General features: G+C 35.5%; 3 protein-coding genes across 3 annotated transcripts; all 3 read right to left on the bottom strand.

The window, feature by feature from the left end:
• Window positions 1-8,705: 8,705 nt before the first annotated feature.
• Window positions 8,706-11,158, bottom strand: LOC145557955 (uncharacterized). Its single transcript, XM_081619127.1, has 4 exons — window positions 11,059-11,158; window positions 10,911-10,980; window positions 10,725-10,823; window positions 8,706-8,798 (listed from the first exon to the last, which is right to left on the bottom strand). Exons 1-4 carry the CDS (start codon window positions 11,133-11,135, stop codon window positions 8,706-8,708), a joined length of 339 nt encoding a protein of 112 aa, XP_081475253.1. The 5' UTR covers window positions 11,136-11,158.
• Window positions 11,159-13,204: 2,046 nt separating this feature from the next.
• On the bottom strand, window positions 13,205-13,900 carry LOC145557954 (uncharacterized). The gene is made up of 2 exons (XM_081619125.1): window positions 13,577-13,900; window positions 13,205-13,438 (listed from the first exon to the last, which is right to left on the bottom strand). The coding sequence occupies exons 1-2, from the start codon at window positions 13,898-13,900 to the stop codon at window positions 13,205-13,207; spliced, it is 558 nt and encodes a 185-aa protein (XP_081475251.1).
• A 1,409-nt stretch (window positions 13,901-15,309) lies between these two features.
• On the bottom strand, window positions 15,310-17,316 carry LOC145557953 (uncharacterized). The gene has a single exon (XM_081619124.1). It carries the CDS (start codon window positions 17,314-17,316, stop codon window positions 15,310-15,312), a length of 2,007 nt encoding a protein of 668 aa, XP_081475250.1.
• Between the last annotated feature and the right edge of the window lie 6,984 nt (window positions 17,317-24,300).

The raw sequence follows: 24,300 nt of genomic DNA, 5'->3' as shown, positions 1-24,300 counted from the left end.
TCAGTTCTTGGTTGTGGTGATTGGATTATGGTTGCGAAGTTGGTTCGTTCGATTTGGAGGGGTGAGTTTTGGGTAATTGGGTTATGGTTGTGGTGTTGGTTTGATTTGGCTGGTGGGTTTTCGGGTCATGGTGGTGGTGAGAAGGTGGTTACGAGATAGGGTGGTGGTGGTGGTTGGGTCAAAGAGAGGGTGGATGTGGGTGGTGGTGGATGTTGTTGCTGGTGGGTGGTGTCGGTGAGAGGTTGTGGCAGGTGGTAGTGGTGGTTGATTAATTTTTCCCTTTTCTCTCTCCTACCCTTAATCTCAAACCCTTCATTTTGTTAATCAACATTAACAAATTTTGTCTTGGGAAATGTGCAACAAGATTTGTTGCACATAATGTGTAACGGAGGAAGTATTTTTTTTTGCCTAAATGCAAGGATGATTTCATTTGTTTTTTATGAAGCTACCATATTTAATATTAAAAATAATTGTATGTAAAAAATGGACAAAAAAAATAGTTTAAAAGTCCTATTTTGCATGCCAAGAAATGGCTAGGTTTGTGTATCATTATTTTCAAGATGAGAAAACTGCTCGGTTATGGTTTTGGAGTCATTTTGGCCCTTAAGTGTCCAATTTGAGGTTAAAAAAAAATTTAATTTAGCCCCATTAATTAAAGTTTAGTTTAATTAAGCATTATCATTTAATTTTGTTCAGTAAGAAAAGAACAAGGACTTAGGCCCTGTTTGATTCACCTTAATTTTGCTGAACTGAAATTATTTTTACTGAACTGAACTTATATTTACTGAACTGAACTTAATTTTACTGAACTGAGATTATTTTTACTGAACTGAAATTATTTTTACTGATTTTCTATTGTAATTCTTCTTTAAGAAAACTGAATTTTACTGAACTGAATTTATTTTTACTGAACTGAAATTATTTTTATTGAACTGAAATTAATTTTACTGAAGTGAACTTATTTTTACTGAACTGAAATTATTTTTACTTAATATTATTTTTTTAAGGTGAAGAGAACAGGGCCTTAATCATATTGTATAATCTAATATTCCTATTAAACTATTAATTGTTGTCATTTTTTCTTAGCTTATATTGTTGGATTTACTTTACTTTTCTAAGACTATACTTGTATATGTTATGTTAACTAGATATAGGTATTCAAAATTGAAGAGAACATATGAATCACATGAGCGGGAAAGCTTTTAATGTTTTGACTCTGGCTTTTAAAGACATTAATTAAAGTTTAGTTTAATTAAGCATCATTTAATTTTGTGAATTATATAAAGTATATTTTTACATTAAGTAATTACACAATTTTTTGTATGTGGCTGGCCACACTGTCTATTTTTTTTTCTTTTTTAAATACCACAAGTCTTCTCTCTCCTTTTTTCTTAGCTTGTTCTCCAAGTCAAACCACACATCACCAACAACATATCTATACTCCAGTCATTTTCTCTCTCTTATTTTTTTAGCTTCTTCCCCAGACTACACATCACCAACAACTATATCTCTACTCCACCCATTTTCACTCTTCTTTTTGCCAAATTGTTGCAATTAAAGCCCGAAATTGTAGAAATTGGGTGTCAAATTGCTGTGAATAATTGCGATTAATTAACCTTAAGATCATCAACAACATTTGAAGTAGTGAAATTGATGAGAACCGGAGAAATGTGAGCTCGTTTTCTTCGTGGAATCTTAGATCGAACATTCTTCGTCAAAAATTCAGCAACAGAAACAACAATAGTAATATGAGTAGATTGTAGAATATTTGTAGGGTGTGACTGGTTTGGTCAGGGGTTACTTGTAGGGTCTTATTGGTTTGGTCAGGATTTACTTGTAGTTTGGTCAGGGGTTACTTGTAGGGTGTTACTGGTTTTGGTCAGGGGTTACTTGTATGGTGTTACTAGTTTGGTATGGGGCCTACAAGTAACCCTTGAATAAGTAACTCATACAAGTAACAAGCTAAGTAACACTTGAATAAGTAACTCATACAAGTAACCACTGAAGTAACTCATATAAGTAACCACTGAAGTAACTCATATAAGTAACCCTTGAAATAACTCATATAAGTATTCCCTGAATAAGTAACTTATACAAGTAACCCTACCTTGAATAAGTAACTTATACAACTAACCCTTGAATAAGTAACTCATACAACTAACCCTTGAATTAACCCATATAAGTAACCCCTGAATAAGTAATCCATACAAGTAACCCTTGAAAAAAAAAATACAAGTAACCCCTGAAAAATACAAGTAGCCTCTGAATAAGTAATCTACATAAGTAACCTCTGAAAAAATAATATAAGTAACCTCTAAAAAATACAAGTAACCCTGACAAAACCAATAACCACGTTATACACGTGAATAGCAACCCCGTTATGCACACGTCTGGGTCCGTTATGGTGTGGCCTGCTGCACCAAAAAGGCTATGAAGTAATTACTATCATTGGCAAAAAAAAAAAAAAAAACAATTTTAAAGGAAAAAAACAGCATTAGCAAGTGACACTTGTCATTCTTAGTATCTGTTTTACTATTATATTAGCCATAGTTTAAAATATTCCATTAATTAATTTAAAAAATAACATATAATATACGAAGTTATATATTTGCTAGTATTGCAACAACTTTCAATTTTTTTAAGTCACAAATGAATAAAAATCACCCATGTAATAAGAATTAAAATTACCCAAAAAGGTCGTTGTTCCAAACTTCCAATTAACAAAAATAAAATATATATTATAAAAATAAAAAAATAACTCTATTACAAACACTAGCATTCAAAATTGAAGCCATATTTAGGAATGGCAGTGAGTCGGGTTAAATGGGATACCCGTCTCATCCTCGCCCAAGTGGAGCGGGGATGGAGGGAGCTGAGGTTTGGCGGGTGATGGGGCGGCCCGAGATGGGTATAAAATGTGTACACGTCATGGGTGATGGGCCGGTATGGATTTTAGAATAGACCCGCCCCAAATCCACCCGCCCCGTACCCACCTTATACCCGCACCATATTTCTTTTAGAAGAGTTGATAATTTATGAAACTTGATACCCCCTAAGACCCAATAAGCTTGAATAGTGAACGTCCCAATTTTCTTAACCTAATTTGATATAATTGTCATTAATGTGATACAATAGAGCATCATGGCAAAGGATTTGGGACGATTTTGGGGCGGGAATGAGGTGGGTATGAATATCCAAGTGGGTGATGGGGCGGAGATGGATCCTATCTTGTACCCGGTGGGGCGGTTATGGATGTGGATATTGTACCCGCCACGGATGGTGAGGCGGGAATGGGTATAAAATTTTTAGGTGGGTATGGGTTTGAAGGTACCATCATCCGCATCCGACCCGTCCTGCCCCATTGTCATCCCTAGCCATATTACTAATCTTCAAAGTGTAGCCCCAAAATAAGATATTATTCCTTGTGGAAATTTGGCAGAGCCCGAAGAACCAAAAGACAAATGAGCTTCAAAGAGATTTTTCCAAAATAAATAAATAAATAAATGAATAAATAACAGAAAACCAAACCGGTTCAAAGGAAAAGAAAGAACAAATTATGTAATTTTCCATTGAAGTTATGAAAAATTGACATTTACTACCTGCGAAAATATCTTGTGTTACATTTGCTACCCGTTAAATTTTTTATTTTATTTTGCTACCATCTAAAATCAAATAATTAAAATTTCACTACCGCTTAACGGAATCCGTTAAGGTTCCGTTAAGTTTTTCGGAAAAAAAAAGAAGAAAGAAGTAACCCAACCACCCCTGCCCTCAACTGCCACCCCTTCCCCCTCCCCCTGCCGGCGGCCGGCGTCTGTAACCCACCCCCCTCCCTACGCAGCCAAATACTTTTATTTTGACTAGGGAATCCTACGCGCGCGATGCGCACGATAGCAAGACATCGTAGGGGAGTTATAAATTCGAACCTCAAAGTTTACGTACTTCGAGTTACTGTTGAATTATACTTGTCTTATTTCGATCAATAAGAGATTATATCATAATTTATTTAATTGTGGAAACATGTTTTGTGTTATGATTATTTATTTTGAAAATGATCATATATATTATAACTCACCAATGTACGTATTACTATATAAAAAGGCAATCGAAGCTATTGCATCATTCTATAACTACAATAAGAGTGTTATGGAGAGGACAAAACCCTCATTGAACACCCTGGCACAAACGCTATGTGAATTAGTATATTTCCCTGCAATTAGATAGTGTTTGAACAATATAATGGAGGAGATAGCATTTATGAGCAACGAGTATTTGACTGATGATGTATGAGTACATCTTAACTCTTTCCTATAATCATAAACTATAAGCTTTTCCTAGGATAAAATTCGAGACAATGACACAGTAACTAAAGCAAAATACATCTTCAAACAACCTCTTAACCAAAAGCATAAGACTATAGTACCTCATACGTAAGACATAACTGCTGCGTTCCGTAGACACTTTACACTCCACCACTACGAAGGTACCATTATTGCATTCATCCATCAACTCCATCAATTTTAAGCTGCCTCAACTCTAACCGGATACGGGCGTCTCCGAATAGTATGCTTATTCACCTCTTCGTATAATATAAACAAATAGATTGCAAAAACTTCACATTTCCTTTAGTATAAAAAAACAACCAGCAGGGTCATCATCCTTATAGAATTATCGCAGCGGTGGGTGGTGACCAGGAAATGGAAATTGACATGTTAGCAGTATTTTCCAGCAACCAGAAAAGGAGTTCTGAGAAAAGAGGAAATTGAGAAATGAGGATTTTTGGCCTTTTTGATGGAATGATAAGAAGGAAGATAAACAAAAGAAATAGAGAACAAAAATATAAAAGGTTAAATACTTAAATGCATAAAAATTAATTTTAATTGGTGGTAAATATGTCAATTAACTTTTTATAAAGGGTATAATAATCTTAACACTATTCATAAGATTATTTTCCCACTTTTTATAACGTAGGGATAAATACTTTTGGTATACTAGTGTTAATCATTTTGTTCCAAACTGCTTTTACAATTTTCTACCTAGTATTAACCGAGTACTCGTTTGGGATCCACACCTTACAACTCATAAGTAGTCCCCGGCCCTTATCTAAGTGGCCCAAAACTGGTCAGGCCTAAAATTGTTAAAAAAAACACACTATTATAATGATTAGCAATAAATTAGACTTGGCAAATAGGTCATTCGGGTCGGGTCGAGTTTGGGTTCGGTTACTTTCGGGTTGAGTCATTTCGGGTCAGTTAATATTCGGGTCAAGTATGAGTCCGGTCAATTTGGGTTTCGAGTTAACTTTGGGTCAAGTTCGGATCGGGTCAATTTCAGGTCAGATATGTTCGGGTCAATTATATTCTGGTCATATTCGAGTCAGGTCAAAATCTTGACAGGTCATGTTCGAGTTGTTTCATTTGAGAATCAAACTCAAATCAATAAATTTATACTGAGTATATATTTTGTTATTGTTATAATAAACCATCAATTCAATTAATGAACTTAGCTACGATTGAAAATGAACAATTTGAGTTTTTTTGGTACAAGACATTTTAAGTTCAATTATAAGGTAATTTTAGTTTTGGATATTACGGGTATCGGGTTTGTTTGGGTTAATTTCGAGTATCGGGTATGTTCAGGCCACACTTTGGGTCAATTTCGGGTCGGGTCAGTTTGGGTGTCAGGTCAGAATCGGGTCAACTCTATTACCGGGTTGGGTCAGGTCAATTTTGGGTTTCGGGTGTTTTATGGGTCAATATTTTTGAGTCAATTTCGGGTCATGGGTCAGGTCATCGGGTCTGGGTCAGGATTGCCAGGTTTAGCAATAATTATATTGATGTTTTTTTTTTTTTTTTTTTTTTTTTTTTTTTTTTTTGTGTTAGGAGAAGGATCTTGTTCAAACATCAACCCTTACTTTTTTTATCCGGTGTTTGCACGTCAGATGCTTTGAGAATTGAGAGTGAGGGAGAAGGGTAATGGATCTCCATCCTCAAAGTGCCTCTTGTGGGGATTAATCTGAACCCCAACCTAAAGATTGGAAGGTGCAATATTTCCCACTAGGGATGTCGGTGGGGCGGGTCAAGTGGGAGACCCGCCCCATCCCTACCTCATACCCACGTCTATATATCTTTAAAAGCAAAATTATATACTTCTATACTATTTTATAAAATAATTACGTGAAATAAAATATTAATTATAATACTTTGTACTATACTTATATTATAAATTAAAAGGTGTGTAATTCTAAGATTTTTTTATTATTATAATCCGTATTAATTGTGTAGGATTGTGTATTTGAATGACAGAGGTTAGGTGGGTCTTGGGTGGGGATTAGACGGGTCTTTGGTGAAAAAAAGATGGGGATGGATATTCAAGTGGGAGTGACGCGGGGATGGTTTTGGAGTTGTACCCGCCGCCCGCCGGGATGGGGATGGGGATGAATATTAGACCCGCTGCGGGGATGAGGATGGGGATGGGAATGGGTATGAAAATGTTAGGTGGGAATGGGTATGAAAATGTTAGGTGGGAATGGGATGGGAAGGCCAACATCTGACCCATCCCGCCCCATTGACATCCCTATTTCCCACTAGACCTTGGTAAATTTAATAATCAATATATAAAGCTTAGTTGTTAGTGCATCGTGCAATATTCTACTAGAATAAATGTAGTCTGTGGTTAGACATCGACTCCTGTATATAATTTGAGAGTATATAGGGGAGATATAGATAGTGGACAATTGGAAATTGGTCCTCTTTGTGGCATGGGTATATGTACTAAGTAGTTATCATGCATATAGGTAATCTTGGGCCCTAGCAGTGTTATTTGACCTATTTTGGCCTTTGCTCATTGGGCTTATGTGAGTCGAATTACTTTTAAAATGGATATATCCATTTTAGTATCCAAACCGTGTATATCTATACTTATATACAACTAATACAAGTATTAAAAATAGGAAAAATTGAAAAGAAAAATCCAACTTTTAGGCGGTCTGACAATAAAAATCCAACCTTTCATTAATCTCATAAAAATCCAACCTTTATACCTCACCTTCTTTTACAGATCCATTTGACCTTGAACCTGTTAAACAAGTTATTTTTTTTTTTCCTTTTTTTCTTTCTCCTTCCTCCTTCCTCCTTCCTCCTTCCTCCTTCATTTCTCTTTCCTTCTCCTCCATCTTTTCTGGTCACCGACCACAACCACCCAACCACGACCACCCAAATCACGACCACCCAACCACGACCACCCAAAATTCGAGCCACCCTAACCCCTCCTCCCCCCCCCCCAAAAAATTCGAGCCACCCTAACTCCTCCCCCATGAAAACCGACCACCCCAACCCCCTCTCCCATGAAAATCGACCATTTTGAGTGAATGGTGAGGGTGGTGTTGAATGTGACTAGTATTGGTGGCGGTGGTTTGAATGCGTGATGGAGCCGTGGGCTGGTGTGCGTGGGGTGTTGTTGTTGCGGGTTGCGGAGCTAATAATTAGTGGTGGTTGTGGCTTGAGGTTGGCGGCTTCATTGATGAATTGGGTGGTCTGGGTTGAAATTGGTGAGATGGTGGTGTTGGTGTAGAGGGAAGGAAATGGAGTTGTGGGCTTGTGATTGGTGTTTGGTGATGGTGGTTCTGGTCGGTTATTGGTTTTTTGGGTTTTTTTTTTAAAACAAAAAAAAAATCTTTTTTTTGTCTTAAAAAATTAAAAAAAAAATTAGCCTATTAATAGTTGACACGTGGCATGTAACTTACAAACACTAGTAGAAAAAGGCTTATTTGCGTCGCTCATTTATAGTGTATTTGCGTCGCTTCTATGAGCGACGCAACTGCTCGCGACGCAAATGACTTTTGAGTCATTTGCATCGCTCCTAGGCGCGACGCAAATAAGAGTCATTTGCGTCGCTCCTTTATAAAGGAGCGACGCAAATGACTTTTTTGATAAACTTATTTTTTGTCATTTGCGTCGCTCCTTTATAAATAAGCGACGCAAATGGCTTTTCTGATAAACTTATTTTTTGTCATTTGCGTCACTCTTTTATAAAGGAGCGACGCAAATGACTTTTCTGATTAACTTATTTTTTGTTATTTGCGTCACTCCTTTATAAAAGAGCGACGCAAATGACTTTTCTGATAAACATATTTTAAGTCATTTGCGTCGCTCCTTTATAAACAAGCGACGCAAATGACTCTTCAGATAAACTTTTTTTGTTATTTGCGTCGCTCCTTTATAAACAAGCGACGCAAATGACTCTTCCAATTAACTTATTTTTTGTTATTTGCGTCACTTGTTTATATAGGAGTGACGCAAATGACTGAGTAGACAATACAAAACTGCTGTATTTGCGTCACTTGTTTGTTTAATGAGTGACGCAAATGAGGTGAATTTTTTTTTTTAATTATAATATAATAATTGCCTTGTATATGTTTGTAGTACCTGTTTTCCTAGGTATAAAGTAATATGCTAACGCTAATATAATTGAAATTAAAATGCAATATTATTGAATAATGCAAATGTAAATTTCGGCAAAGTCTCCTTTGTAATTTGGCCTACCCATAAAATTGGGAATGTCGGCATTATATTAACAACCTGTCCAATAATTTACATCTCAATATCATAGACATTATACTCATCATCCCAACACCAATTAACCAAATTACTTCATTTCAAGCCTATAATCCAAAACAAGAGTCAAACATGCGCTAAGTGGTAAATCTAAAGTTCAACATTACATATAAAATACTCTGCCCAAATATCTCGGATCTCATTTATCTCCTCCTCGGTGTACGGTGTAGTTCTTGAAAAATCCTATCAACACAACAAATATACAAGAGGAAAGTTTTAATTTAAGATTGTAGCTGTAGGGAATAGTTTCAAGCCTTTAAAATCCCACTAGCTTGAACCCCACTGTGATCATACACTAAAGTACGGTGGCGTCCAAAAGGGAAGAAGATAGAGAAAAAGAGTCGCCAACAAGTTTTTAAGGAACTTGTAAACCGTTCACGAGGTGAAGGTTACACCCCTTAACGATCCAAGAGATCGCCAACTCCATAAGGTCATGAACCAAATAAGGGTTCGGGGATGATGGTACAAATCCAACCTAAAAGAGATTGAACCTGCCCTAATAATAGGCCTCTACTTTATTCTGCTCGTATTCATGTGCGCTTTCTGATTAACATACAATCAATAGGATTAACCCTAAACCTGTTTAATCTATGTCGGTTGAATTTAATGCACAAATAAACTATTATTGGCTATCGCTTGAATTATAATCACAATTAACCTAACAAGATTATTAATTATCTTATTAAGCGTGATTGCAAATACCAATTCCCTTTAACCTGCAACAAAAGGTGATCAAGCAATAACAATATATAATATGTGTCAAGCAACATAATAAATAATCAACATCATGAATAATAATTATAAATGTTAGAAAGAACATAGGAAGCATCATAATAATCATATTTAATATTAAAAATACCCTAGACATGATACTAGGAATCATAACAATAAACACATGATGTCTACATCATAAAAAACAATTAAAATACTTACTTGGATGCCTCGTACCTCTTTCTAATAACAAAATACACACGTTAGTAACTTCAAGGAAAATAATAAATCAAAACAATTAAATTAAATAATTGAAATAGAGATTTGGGACCAAACCCTCAGAAATTAAACCTTTCACGTCTAGGGCGAAGGCAACTTCGAATATGGCTAGGTGTATCAAGATCTTGTGAATGCGGAATTTTGTATAAAAAAAGCAAGAAAGAAAGAATGCTAAAAGATTAAGAATTGAGAATTGATGAAAGAAAGATGATGAATAAAGAGAATTGGAGAATGTTGATGATTATTGATTGTAGATGTAGAAAATTGATAATTCATAAAGTGATTGTTGAATGTAGATGAATGAAAACGGAGTTTTTGATACGATATTTATAAAGAAAATTGGCCAAAAAAGATAATTTATCAAAACAGAGTCTGAAGATCACAGAACCACCTTGGCGCCAGCCCTAGCTCATTGGCGCCAGGACCATTGGCTAGCGCCAGGCGCCAATGGCTGGCGTCTGGCGCCAATCCTGGTTCCAGGCGCCAAGGCCTGGGGTTGGACGCCAAACCGGCTTTTAACACGTTTTCGAAACTATGATAATTTTACCGTACTGGAAGATAAAATAATATAATTTCAGTCGAAAATGCTATTTGATCTAATTAAAACTCTAAAGAATCCTAATTAAATTAAGAATGACAAGACCTTCTAGAATGTTCTAGAAGACCAAAATCATTCCTAATTACATTAGGAATGATAAATCATATTAGGCCCTCCCCTAAATCATTGGGCCGTACTTAAAACTCAAACCGGGCCCAGTTTAGTAAATTGGCCATAACTTCCTCAATATTCATCGAAATTGGGCTTATAAGATATCGTTGGAAAGGTCTTTGCAAGCCCTATCCAACTACACCACTATTGGACCCTTATCATGGACCAACCAAACTGGATCGGCTGTTTTCTTAAAATAAAGTTTTCAAAAACAGAGAGAAGAGAAAGGAAAAGAAATAAAACTTTCCGCAACACTAGACCTTTCCACACTTTCGTTTCATTCGATTATGATTCGACGTGAAAGGTACTCATCACTAGGTTTGGTTTTGGGGAGACACAAATGGGTGTCTACAGTAGCTAACATCAAATTGTATTTATCAAACAAAAATGAAATATTTGACAACTCATACCTGAATAAGATCTTCACTGCTATGGTGATGTTCAAGTATTTCGTACATATAACGCATGACGTAGTAGCCACACTCACGTCCACCCAATTGTTGAGGACACTACATGTAATATATTTGTAAGTTGAATTAAATTGCTATACTTCAATTATTAAGAAACTAAAAGTTAGGGTAAGAAATTAAGGTAACCTGTCCCAAATGCCATGTCAATTTACTTCCCCTAGATTGTCCACTTAATTCCTTAAAACTTCGAAAAGCACTACACATTTGAAACAAATAACATATATATTACTCTTACACACATAAAACCATGACATTAATAACAAACTAGACTTACTTTGTCATTGCAAACTTAATTGCTAAATTTCGCTTCTGCCTCAAAGAATCAAAGATGATGACTTCACGCTTAGCCATGCATAAGACCAAAAGAACCCAATGATTCCTACATAATAAATTAGACATACATTTGTAAAAGAGTAAAATAATATCAACAATTTGCAAAGTTAAAATAAATACAAGTTTAAAGTTTATATTTTTCATGGTATGGGCATAAGATGAATTGCTTAGTTTTTTGTTTTTCCATCACATGTGTCATGTATAGTAGGATACGATCAGCATCACTATGCAAATAGGTTTCTGAAATCATTTCCGGACACATGAATCCAATGGAAGCCACTTCCTCCGTATCGAGTAAGTCACTCAAGGCCCTACATATATTTCATGTAATAACATTATAAATGGTAATAAATAAGTATATGGGAAGAGTGAAATTTGAATATCTTACATCATAAAAACTTGCAAAACTGAAATATTCAGCCAAGCTCCTGTGAGAAGTTGATTGACATCTTCACGTTTGATAATGATGTCCTTACTGTCTTCATAACTAAAGGTCCAAGCATCAGCCTTAACCTTAATAGTTTCACCTTCGGGTAATGAAGATAACAAACTATTCAAAGACCCACACTTCTGAGACAAGTTTTCCAAAGCATAATCCATAAGAAAAACCTTTTTTGGATTGGTGTTGGACTCTTTTGTTTCGCGACCACTTTCAACTACTTTCAGTTTGTCTTGCATGTTTTCTTTGGCCGCTTTGTTGTTACCATTGTTCTTATTTGATATGAATTCCTAATCAATAGTAAAGCAAATCTATTCAACAATTTGCTATATTTTGTATGGCAAACTATATGTAAATTGTTACAAAAATAATTTACCTTGTCATGCATGAGTGAAACCAAGTCTTTCGGCCATTGGGTAAATGTACCGTGAGCATGCTTAAGTTTCTTGATGACTGAAGAAGGAACTGGAACCGAGAATTCTTTGAACTCGTCAAAAAAATCATCAACACTCACCCTCACGTGATCCGGAAGGAGGTTACTATGATGATCAAGGATTAACTCCGGATGATATGTACCTTCAGCTACAATGACTTTCTCAGAGTCATTTTTCAACAATGATAGCCGACAAGGAACCGGTTCCTTACAAAGATAGAAAAAAATCATAATTAAAAAATATAGAAAACTGAGTTACAAAGTTAAAAGTATGTCGCAGTCATAAATCATTAAAAAAAAAGATAAAAAATATAAAATAACAAAGTTTTGGATACCTGTATGTTTGCAAATGGATCATCACCCACTGATTGGCAACTACTAGGATTTTGTTGAGTCGTCCGGCCTATGTTATTCATTTCTATTATTTCAGTTGGAATTTGAAAACCAATCTGTTTAGCAAATAACATAAACTTCTCTTGAACCATGGAATCCATTTTAGAATCCATCTCCTGCATAGTCTCCTCTCGTACCCTCCGGGCTACTCTTGCCTCTAATTCTTCCAGCTCATCATCTCCGAATTCCCTACCCCGTCGACCACTACGCCTCTCTCCGGATCCCCATACAGCTTTAATGCCAATTCCACTGCCAAATGCTATTGCCCGACCATTACGATCTTTTTTCCCAAGGGCACGAGATAAGATATCATCATGCCTATTAGGAACAAAGTTTCCTTCAGCTTGTTGCTTTCTCCAATTATCCTACACAGTGACTTCAAGTTAGAAAACTTTGGTTGCAATACATAAACTTAACAAAATATATTCAAAATTGAAAGAAAGACTTATTACATATACTTATTATATACTTACAATGGATTCTTTCACCTCTCTTGTTTTCTCATCCGGCAAATAAGGATTTCCCTTATCATCTTCTATTGATCTTGCTAGAAGCCAAGCATATAACCTATCCGGCAAACTAGACACAACCGAAGAACAAGATGAAGTACTGGATGCTGAAGATGCCGTGGGAATATACCCTATTCTACGCCATACAATATTCATTTCACCATATGATTTGGCTCCTAAATGGTGAGGGTATTCGTTGAAAGACTGGCTTTGTCTTGCTTTCTCACCGATTTCCTATTTTCACGAGCATAAATGAAGATTAGTACATAAGAATCCGTTAACAAAGTATTAATATCCCGCATGATCATTGATATTAATACACACAAACCTTAAAATCATCTGTAGTATGCTCCTCCACAAATGTTTTCCACATATCCTCAGATATGAAATCATAGAGTACAAACGACATTCTTTTCTCCTTCGGCATATTCCTGGTACATGTGATCCAACCACTGACCAATTTTGTTTTGAAATCTCTCCAAGTTTTATCACAAGTGCGTAGGACCTTTTTTTTCTTGTCTTCATCTTCTTCGATTTGAAACTCTCTCTACACAAAAAATAAAAAAAATAAAAAAAGTTAGTAAATAATTTCATCATATTCAAATAAATTGTTTTCATCATATTCAAATAATGTCAAAATGATCATATAATAGTATAAAATTTAACATATAATAGTGAATATTACCTTAACATCTTCCCACAAAGTGTCTTTTATTCCTTGTGGAACTTGATTCCAATCTTTATACAATATAGACACCTTTGCACGACTTATTTCACCAACATGAATTTTGTATGCTTTTGCCCACTTTCCAATGGGTCGACACAATTCATCCCATTCAAGCACTCTAGGAACCCCAGGCATGGATTTTAGGCCCTTTGAAGGACCTCTTGGCTTCTTTTTCTTCTTCTGAGAGTCGGTTGTTTGTTGCTCTGATTGTGATTGATTGTGTGGCTCATCTTCCTCACTTTGCAAAGACATGGAACGATTATGCAAATCCTCATCCTCCATTATTACTTACCTGAAAAAAAAAAGACATAAATAAATTAAGACATCGATTTATATCATCTTTAAATTATAAACTTGAACACATAACAATAATAAGCAATTTATGCAATTACTAACACATATTGGAAAAAAAAAATCATAGAATTCATACCTACTTCATTCTTCTCTTTTGCGACATAAAATCCTTCATTATGATCTTTTCGTTTCAACGTTGTGTCAAAATCATTGACTATTGGAGGGATGCTCCAAACGGAAGGTGGTGACTCATTAAATTGCTCATCATATTCTTCCTCGTCCACCACATCTTCAATGCCAAGTATCCTTCTTTTACCTTCTAAAACAACTGACCACTTACAATCAGCTGGGTCAGCCATGTAAAAAACTTGTTTTGCTTGTGAAGCTAAGATAAATGGATCAGCTAGATGCCCTCGTCGACCAAGATTTACAAGGGTCAAGTTCCCTTGTTCATCTTTTTTTACACCACGGCTACTATCAGCCCACTTACATCGAAATAGAGGAATCTTGAAATCAACATAATCCAGCTCTATTATTTCTTCAATGATTCCATAATAAAATTTCTTCTTATCCACAAGTGTTTTATCATGTGCACTAACATACTCAGATGACAAACCTACTACTTTAACACCACTGTTTTGCATTGTTGACTTGTCATCTTGTCGGCTAGTGTAAAAAGAATACCCATTGATGTCGTATCTCTCATATGACATGACTTGACATTTAGCACCATATGCCAACCATCTCAATGTGTCAGATATATCGTTAGGTGTGGTGGATAGTTGGGACATCACTCGTTCCTTGAACCATGTAACGAATGAACAATTATGCTCCTTTATCAGCTGAAGATCACTTTTGGAAGGATATTTATTTTTATGAAAAACCATGTGCTCGTCCAAGTAAGGATGAACCTCACTAAGATTTTGCAACACAAAAAGCTCGGCCTTATTTTTCATTTCAAAGCCCATGGATATCCTTTTCTTGCCAATAGTACCTTGACCTCCAAGCCTCCCATCGTGTCGAGACTTTGGCAACCCAATTTTCTGTGAACGTGCAAGATATTGAGCAACCCATGCTGCCACTTCCTCAACAACTGTTCGTTGTACAATACTAGCTTCAGGTTTGGCCGGATTCATGACTTTTCCCTTTAAGTCACCCATTTCTCGTTCAAAAGGATACATGTATCTCATACACACTGGCCCACAAAGTTTAATTTCACGTACAAGATGAATAACCAAATGAGGCATCACGTCAAAAAAAGATGGGGGAAAATACATTTCAAATCGACACATTGTCTCAAGTATATCTGCTTGCAAGTCATCTAAAATACTTGGATTTATGACCTTGCTACAGATAGTGTTAAAAAAGACACATAATCTTGTAATTGTATACCTCACTTAAGGTGGCAAAATTCCTCGAATGGCAACTGGTAATAATTGTTGCATCAAGACATGACAATCATGAGATTTCATGCCACCCAATTTCAAGTCAGACATTGACACAAGTCTACGAAAATTAGAAGAAAATCCAGCCGGGACCTTTAAACCATGCAATGACTCACAGAAGCTAGTTTTTTCCTTTTTAGACAAGGTAAAGCAAGCTGGGGGAAGATACCAGCGTTTTCCTCGAGATTCGGGTGCCAACTCTGAACGACCCATAGAAGCCATGTCTTTTCTTACTTTAACTCCATCCTTTGTCTTTCCTGGCATGTTTAATAAAGTTCCCACAATGGCATCACATATATTTTTCTCAATATGCATTACATCTAGACAATGTCTAACTTCCAAATGTCTCCAATATGGAAGAGACCATAGCTCAGACTTCTTCTTGTAACCCCCAGTTGATTTGCTTTTGTAAGGCTTACCAAACTCATTCTCAATGTCTTTGACCCGCTGATAAACCTCACTTGCACGTAAAGGGCCACGAGCTTCTCTCAACTCCACTTTTCCATTAAAAGCATCCTTATTGAATCGAAAAGGGTGGTCTTCTGGAAGATGTCTTCGATTATCCATGTATACATGCTTGCCACAATTGTCTAGGCGCAATGCCTCCAAATCATCTTCACAAATGGGGCAAGGAGTTCTTCCCTTCACAGTGTACCCCGACAAATTCCCATAAGCTGGGAAGTCATTTATCGTACAAAAAATCATGGCACGTAAAGTGAAATTGGTTTTACTATATGCATCAAACATTTGGACACCTTCATTCCACAACAATTTCAAATCTTCAATGAGAGGCGCTAGATACACATCAATGTCATTTCCAGGTTGTTTAGGCCCAGATATTAGAAGGGACAACATAATGTATCTAGACTTCATGCATAACCAAGGAGGCAAATTGTAGATAGTTAGAAGAACCGGCCAGGTGCTATATTGGGTACTTAGTGTCCCAAATGGGTTCATTCCATCTGTACTAAGACCAAGCCTAAGATTTCGATCTTCTTCACCAAAGTCCTTGAACTTTCGATCAATGTTCCTCCATTGCGGGGAATCAGCAGGATGCCTCATTAACCCATCTTTCTTCCTCCCATCAGCATGCCACCTTAATAATTTTGCAGTTTTTTCATCCGAGAAGAGTCTCCTAAATCTCGGTATAATTGGAAGATACCATAATACCTTAGCCGGAGACCCTTTCTTACACATCTCACCAGTATCATTCATCTTGTAACGAGAAACTCCACACCTTGGACACTCATGCAAATCAGCATACTCATTTAGATACAACACACAGTCATTGGGACAAGCATGTATCTTCTCATACTCCATACCCAAGGGGCACATAAGTTTCTTGGCCTCATAGGTGGAGTTTGGAAGTTCATTCCCGTCGGGAAACATTTCTACTAAGGCTTCTAACAACTGCGTAAAACCCTTGTCGGTCCAACAATTGCTCGCCTTTAAGTTGAATAACTTCATAATAGCACCAAGTTTAGTGAACTTTGTACAACCAGGATATAACGGGGTTTCAGCAGCTCTCAAAATACTATCATATGTCTGGGGACACTCTGTGAAATGGTCTTCAACATCATGCATCATTTCATCTATCCTGTCCTTCTCCACTTCACTCTCACTTTCAACACCAATATCATCACCTGTATCGATATCCTCACCTTGGTGTTCATTATCATCATCACAATGATTCTCATCTTCCCTTGGACAATAACTAGAACTTGCCTTAATATATATGCTCTCACCATGCCATGTCCACCTCGTGTAGTTTTCTTTAAACCCACGACGAATTAGATGATCTTTAATATCAACTATATCACGATATCCCCTCGAATTATTACAGTCACAACAAGGACAAAGAATAATCTTTGATTTATTCTCTGTTTGGTGTTTTAAGGCAACAGTGCTAAACTCTTCAATTCCTCGTAAAAAACTTGTACAATTTCGTTTACCATACATCCAACTTCGATCCATTTTCAACCACTGAATAACAAAATTAATTTTAAGATAATGTGTATATTTTGTAACATATATATAGCTCCTTAACCATAAACAAGAATATAAGGCATCAAACATTTTCATTTAAAGTTTATATCATGTAAATGCAACTCCGGATGATCCAATAAGGTCCTTATCACTCCAACCTAACCCATTCTTGAATGTCCTATCTCACTAATAACTACTTGTAAATTTTGGTTCTAAAGAAAATCCGGCAGCATTTCCCTATAGTTCTCCAAACACACAATGTAGATAATCGGCTATCAACATATGTACCCAGAGAACAATCGGGAAATAGTGAGCCATGATCTTCTTAGACCCAAAACAATTCAAGTAGTTATCACCTAAATGAGATAGAACATTCAAGAACAGTCCCAAACCGGGGACTATTCAAGACTTACTCCTAATGAGTAAGCCCTGAACGGGTATCTAAGCCAATGATGCAAGTATTATTGCAATTCCAATCAATTATATCACAATTAAAAATCTCATACAATTCACAATCATTATACCAACCAGAACAAATAAGTTAATATTGCAAAGAATGGTTCAGATATATATACCACAAGTGAAGACAATCTCGTATGCGTACTACCGCCTTAATCGTTTGTCCACAACCAGAACCTCGAGCAACTTGTGGAATTCACTTCCGCATAATTAAGAATCTGCCATAAAAAAATTACATATATTAAACCAACATAGTTGCGTGTGTGCTCGTGATCCTAAATCTCATAGAACAAGAGCGAGCACGAGAGATATAGAGTTCAGGACATTACTGTAAGTGCCTAAGTAGAGGTACTTGTTCTCATAAACGCGCCCAATTCGTGCTACCATCACTCATTATGATGATGCCTATAAAAAAATTAAATGATAAAAAATAATTTTAATAAGACATTCAAAGAACCATAGATGTCACATGACCCATAAAATTAAAGAAAAAACAATGAATGATCAAAGATGCAAACCAGCAGCTCAAAGATGCAGCTGCAAACCAGTAGTATATTGCAAAACAGCAACTGTAAAAATCTACAGACTAAATGTAGAGAAAATGGGCAGTGAAAGTGATATTATATTATTATTGGAAAATCAATTGGTGATCTATGATGAACCTGATGAGAAGGAAAAATGGATAAAACATTACAGCAGCAGACATAAAATGGAGAGGTACAGGTAACTCACAAGACCGCTCATCTACTTGATCGATGGAATATCGAAGAGCTTGCTAGTGAAGCAGGCCCGTAGTTGGTTAAAAAAGTAAGCTTCTACCAGTGGGATCTTTATGGAGAGTTCAGAGTATAAACATGTAAGACTATTTATCCATAATCAATATTGTTTAGTATGCAAATATCCGACTGGTGGAATGTAGTCTTCCAAGTTGATCTCTGTGGAACTCTTTGTGTTGGTCAGTTTGTAAGATGGCTTCCTCCATTCTAGTGAATTGAAAGCCAAACACTTTCAGAAGATCAATTTTTCATGAATATGTTCTGCTTTCTTTGAATTCTTTCTTGCTAACCTTAGGATTCTCTTATAATCTTATTCATGGCCAAATGGACCTACTCTATGATGATTTATGTGATGGTTTTAATTTTCTAAAAATACTAGTAAAAAAAGTGAAAATTAGCTGAGCATGATACTAGAATTAAGCAGATATTATGACCTTCAGTATTTTCTTCTACTCCTACATTAAACCTTGTTCAACAATGACAGGTTATTATAGTACAGTGCAGTAACTTATCAGTTATCACCATTTTTTTTTTTTGGTTGCAAACTATGAATTAGCAGTTGTGGGAATCAAAATTGCTGCCAATCAGCCAGAATACTCTTTCTTTCCATTTTCTCGTGGACCCAGTTGGCACTGACCTCATGTAGGGCAGCTGAATGTGCATTCTGATTATAGATGAAGGCATACTAATTCTGGTAATGGCAACTTCATATATCTGATCAGTTATCAATATTTTCACATGACCCATAAAACTAAAGAAAAAACAATGAATGTTCAAAGATGCAAACAAGCAACCAATAGTATATTGCAAAACAGCAACTGTAAAAATCTACAGACTAAATGTACTAGCTGAAAACATGCAGGTGAATATATTAAACCAGTAGAATTGAGATGAGCCTCAATGAAAATTCAATGACTGAAATTATAAAAATTCAATTAAATCTGCCATATAATTTCTAATTAGTGAACTAACACTAAACCTGAAATTAAACTACCATAAATAGAAGCAATCTTACCATAGGTGAAATTGATTTCAAAAATTCAACAATGTCTAGCCGAAATCGATTTTTGGTGGCGAAATTATGCGATTTTTCCACTCGAAAATTCAAAAATTCAACATTGCTATAATTTGCTTGAACTTCCTCGGGTTTTTGGGGGCGAAATTAAGCGATTTTTCCAGTCGAAAATTTCAGTTATTGCTCGAATTTTTTCAGCAGGATTTTTAATTGAATTTTTTTGGGGTTTCTAGGGTTCGAATTCGTATGGAATTGAGTACATTTTTTGCTCGAAATGGGGGATTTTTGGTCGAAAATAATCAATTTTTCTGGGGTTGAAGGGTTCGAATTAATTAGGGTTTTTGGTCTAAATTTTTGCTCGAAATTGCTCGGATTTGCTGCCGATTATGGGTATTGAACTTGATAGCGATTTTGGATGTTGAATTTGCTGGGGAATTGCAGTTTTTTGGGCGAATTTGTTGGATTGAAGGGTCGAATTGCAGTTTTCTGTAGAAGCAATTAACTCTGTTTTTTTCTTTATGTTTAGTGAATTAGTGAAAGATTGGCATGAAAAGCTAAGGTCAAAAAAGCGCAGAAATGAATAACCTAAAGTCCAACAGAGTTATTTGCGTCACTTTATAATAAAAATGCGACGCAAATAACAAAATCTGAAATGCTGAAAATTTGTTATTTGCGTCGCTCATTCATTAAAAGAGTGACGCAATTACTTCACTGCCTTATTTGCGTCGCTTGTCAATAAATGAGTGACACAAATAATTTTAGTATTTGCGTCGCTTCAATAAATAAGAGCGACGCAAATGATAGAAAGCTAACATACACTTGACTTTTGCGTCGCTTCTTCAATAACAAGCGACGCAAATAACTTTAAAGGATGGTAAAAATACACATTTGCTTCGTTCTTTAGAATGAGTGACGTAAATATGGCAACGCAAATGAGCCTTTTTCTACTAGTGAAAAACCGGTCATCAACAAGTAATGGATCTTTAGATGAAGGTGGAATATAAAGGTAGGATTTTTATGAGATTAATTAAAGGTTGGATTTTTATTGTCAAATCGCGCAAATGTTGGATTTTTAGTTTCCATTTTTCCTTAAAAATAACATGTATAAGGTTTGCAACTAAAAAATGATTATTACAAAATTTGAACTCAATACCAATAAGTTTTAAGTTATAGGTCTTACCATCTTAGCCATTTATTATTATAGTGTTTTATTATACTATTTGTTTCTATTATGTAATGATTGAGTTTGACCATTAAAAAATATTTATAAGATTTAAACTCGAAACCAACAAGTACAAATTAGCGACCCGAGGCATCGCTCGGGCCACACACCAGTTTATATCTATATTTATATCTATACTTAGTATTCAAAAACACAAACCATCATCTCCATCATGCCACACGTAAACTTTGTTTTTCACCAATGTCACATGCCACCTCACCTTTTCATTAATTCATTCATTAATCCCCTTTATCATAATTAAACCCCATTGGCTTTAATTAATTCAATACATGTGAATGTTATTTGATTCACTTTCCCCTCAACTTAATATCTTTTACAATTGCATTCAATTTTCACCCTTCCTTTTTTAAAAAAACTATTTTTTTTCCATTAAAACATATTACAAAATAAAAATCTATATTGTAAAAACATTTCGTGCATTGCGCGGGCCAGAAGGCTAGTTTATTTTAACAGTAAAAGCAAAGTTATTCTTTAGGTTCAAAGTTGTGAACTGCCTTAATTCTATTCACATGCTTGTCGAGGCATGAAACTTGGTGAAAAATGCATACAATTGGTTCACATGTAGAATACATATAGAATCAGTAACTTGTTATTGTTGGTAGATGACGTTGATTGAATAATTCTAGGTTAAGACTTGATAGAATAAGTTTCAATAATCTTCCTTAGTCCTCACCATTGTCACCATCACCAAGGCACTAAGTCACAAGGACACAAACGAGTAGCTACGACCATCACTCCGATGACCTCTAGTAGCTACCCCACTAGTCCGGCCACACCATCAGCGATCAACCATCGTGTGCCTTCTGCCACCCTAATCACTTCAGCGTGCGCACCCCATTTTTCTCTTCTTGAGAAACAGGATGCGTTTCTCTAATGGAAATTTTGAAATATTTGCACTTTGGGAATTGTAAAGTAATACTCCCTCTACCCCCTTTTGATAGTCCCTTATGGACAAATTTTAGTCCCAAAATGTTTACCCCATTTTCCTTTTCCAACAACTATTAATATTAAATTATTACTAAAATTTCCTCCAATTTGCAATAATATTTGCAAATTTAACTTTTCTATGTAAATTTTGTTTTCCCATGTATTTTTATTATTTTCTCTCTCTACTTTTTTACATACACAATGTCAATGTACTTTTTCAATGTAGTTTAACTATTCTTTTATGTGTTTATTAATTCCCGTGAAAAATGCCCATAAGGGACTATTAAAAGGGGACGGAGGGAGTACTATTTTTTGTTGACTATAATAACAATTGAAATTGCTTATGTGGTGTAAGGAATATTTCAAGCATTATCCCTAGCTTGAACCCCACTGTGATCATATACTAAAGTACGGTGGTGTCCAAAGGGAAAGAAGATAGAACAAAAGAGTCGCCAACAAGTTTTAGGAGCTTGTAAACCGTTCAAGAGGTGAAGGTTACACCCCTTAACGATCCAGGAGATCGTTAACTCCAATAGGTCTGGAACCATGACTGGTAGTTCGAGGATGAAGGTACAAATCCAATCTAAAAGAGATTGAACCTGCCTTAATAATAGGCCTCTACTTTATTCTGATCGTATTCATGTGCGCTTTCTGACTAACATGCAATCAATAGGTTAACCCTAAACCTGCTTAATCTATGTTGGTTGAATATTAATGTACAAACAAAACTATTATTGGCGATCACTTGAATTATAATCATATTAACCCTAAACAAGATTATTAATTATCTTATTAAGCATGATTACAAGTACCAATTTCCTTTAAACATGCATAAAAGGTGTGATCAAGCAATAACAATAAATATATAATCAAGCAACCCAATAAATCAAAATAATAATAACAATTATAACAATAATCATCATAATAATAATCATTATAACAATCATAATAATCATAATGTTAAAGCATAATAATAGCAAGATCCTAGGCATGATACTAACAAGATTAATAACAAACCCTAGCATGTCACTAAACAATAAAAATCAAAGCTTTAACCCTAACATGATACTAACAAGAATATTAGGAAGAAAAAATAAGAGGCATCGTAGGAATCACAATTGATTATAGTTATTACCCTAAACATGATACTAGGAAGATCAAAACACCCTAACATGACATTAGGAATCATAATAACAACCTGGACATGATTTCTATATCAAAATATCAATAAATCAATTAAAGCACTTACTTGGATGCCTCGTACCTCTTTCAAAAAAAAAAAATACACACATTAGTAACTTCAAGGAAAATAATAAACAAACAATTAAATTAAATAATAATTGAAATAGAGATTTGAGACCAAACCCTCAGAAATTAAAACCTTTCACGTCTAGGGCGAAGGCAACTTCGAACAATGCTAGGTGCTTCTATGTCTTGTGAATGCGGAATTTTGTATGCAAAAGGGGGTGGTTTAGAAAAGAGAGAGAATAAGCTTTATCTTAGAGAGAGAACAGAATTAGAAAACTAGAGAGTTGATGATTCAAAACGGAGATTTTACGAGGACATTTATAGAGAAAATCAGTCGGATGGATAAAAAAATGAATCAGAGTTTCAACGAGAATAAAACACTATTAGCGCCAGGCGCCAAAAGTCGTCAGGCGCTAATAATCAGTTTCACGCATTTTTTTGTTTTTATCATATCTTTTGATCCGGAAGTCCAAATAAGGCAAATAATATGTCGTTGGAAAGCTATTGAAGTACACTTTCCAAAAAAATTAAAATCAGATTAAAATCTTTTGTAGATAAAAAGATATGGCCGAAATAGTGGATGAGTGTCAGTTTTGGATAGAGTTTCATATCCCATTCATATCTTTTTCGTTATAACTCGGATTTAATATTATAATATATCATTGGAAATATAATTTCAAGATCTATCCAACCATATAAGATTTGGATAAATATTATGAGGCACGAAAATAAAATCTGAATATATTCCACTTCGTACAAAACAAGGATTCTCAAAAGGAGTAGTTAATATTCTCAAAAATTTTAAGAGCATGATAAAAGTGTTTTAGTATTAGGTGCCCTACCATTGTTAAAATCCTGACTCCGCCACTGGGTGGGTTAATATTTAGTTATTAGTTGACCGGATTGTTAACCGCATGAACCAAATGGTGAAAAAAACCTAGAGGTTCCGAAGTTAAAAGATACAAAAATTTAGACCCTAATGTTATACTTAACTCAGTATGAATAGATGAGGGTAAATAAAGCCACAAAGAAGTGCGTACAAGTACCTAGGCTTAATGGGAACAATAATAAGTTTAGGGATCGGGCATGCATGGGGGTGTAGGTGTGGGCGGCGGCTACCGGGCCACTGGCTAGAGTTAAGGTTGGAGATGATTCAACCGGTGGTCGAGGAAGTTCGTAAACACTAATGTTTAGTAATTCTAATGTATGCATGTGTATCTTGCAGCAGGTTGTCTCTAAGGAAGAACCTAACAACGAACAACATAGAGGCTTGCACTATAATGCTTTTA

The sequence above is a fragment of the Chenopodium album genome, chromosome 9 (genome assembly GCF_948465745.1).
Source record: "Chenopodium album chromosome 9, dcCheAlbu1.1, whole genome shotgun sequence".
Lineage (NCBI taxonomy): Eukaryota > Viridiplantae > Streptophyta > Magnoliopsida > Caryophyllales > Amaranthaceae > Chenopodium > Chenopodium album.
Note: the sequence above shows the minus strand (reverse complement) of the source record. Positions and strands in the feature narration are given on the sequence as shown.

Coding starts and splice junctions, on each gene's coding strand:
- LOC145557953 (XM_081619124.1), bottom strand. CDS start 17,316: ATGTATGGTAAACGAAATTGTACAAGTTTTTTACGAGGAATTGAAGAG.
- LOC145557955 (XM_081619127.1), bottom strand. CDS start 11,135: ATGGCTAAGCGTGAAGTCATCATCTTTGATTCTTTGAGGCAGAAGCGA. Junction 10,981..11,058: donor ATTAAGTTTGCAATGACAAA/GTAAGTCTAGTT, acceptor TCAAATGTGTAG/TGCTTTTCGAAGTTTTAAGG. Junction 8,799..10,724: donor GCAGTGAAGATCTTATTCAG/GTATGAGTTGTC, acceptor TTGTGTTGATAG/GATTTTTCAAGAACTACACC.
- LOC145557954 (XM_081619125.1), bottom strand. CDS start 13,900: ATGGAGGATGAGGATTTGCATAATCGTTCCATGTCTTTGCAAAGTGAG. Junction 13,439..13,576: donor CTTTGTGGGAAGATGTTAAG/GTAATATTCACT, acceptor TTTTTTGTGTAG/AGAGAGTTTCAAATCGAAGA.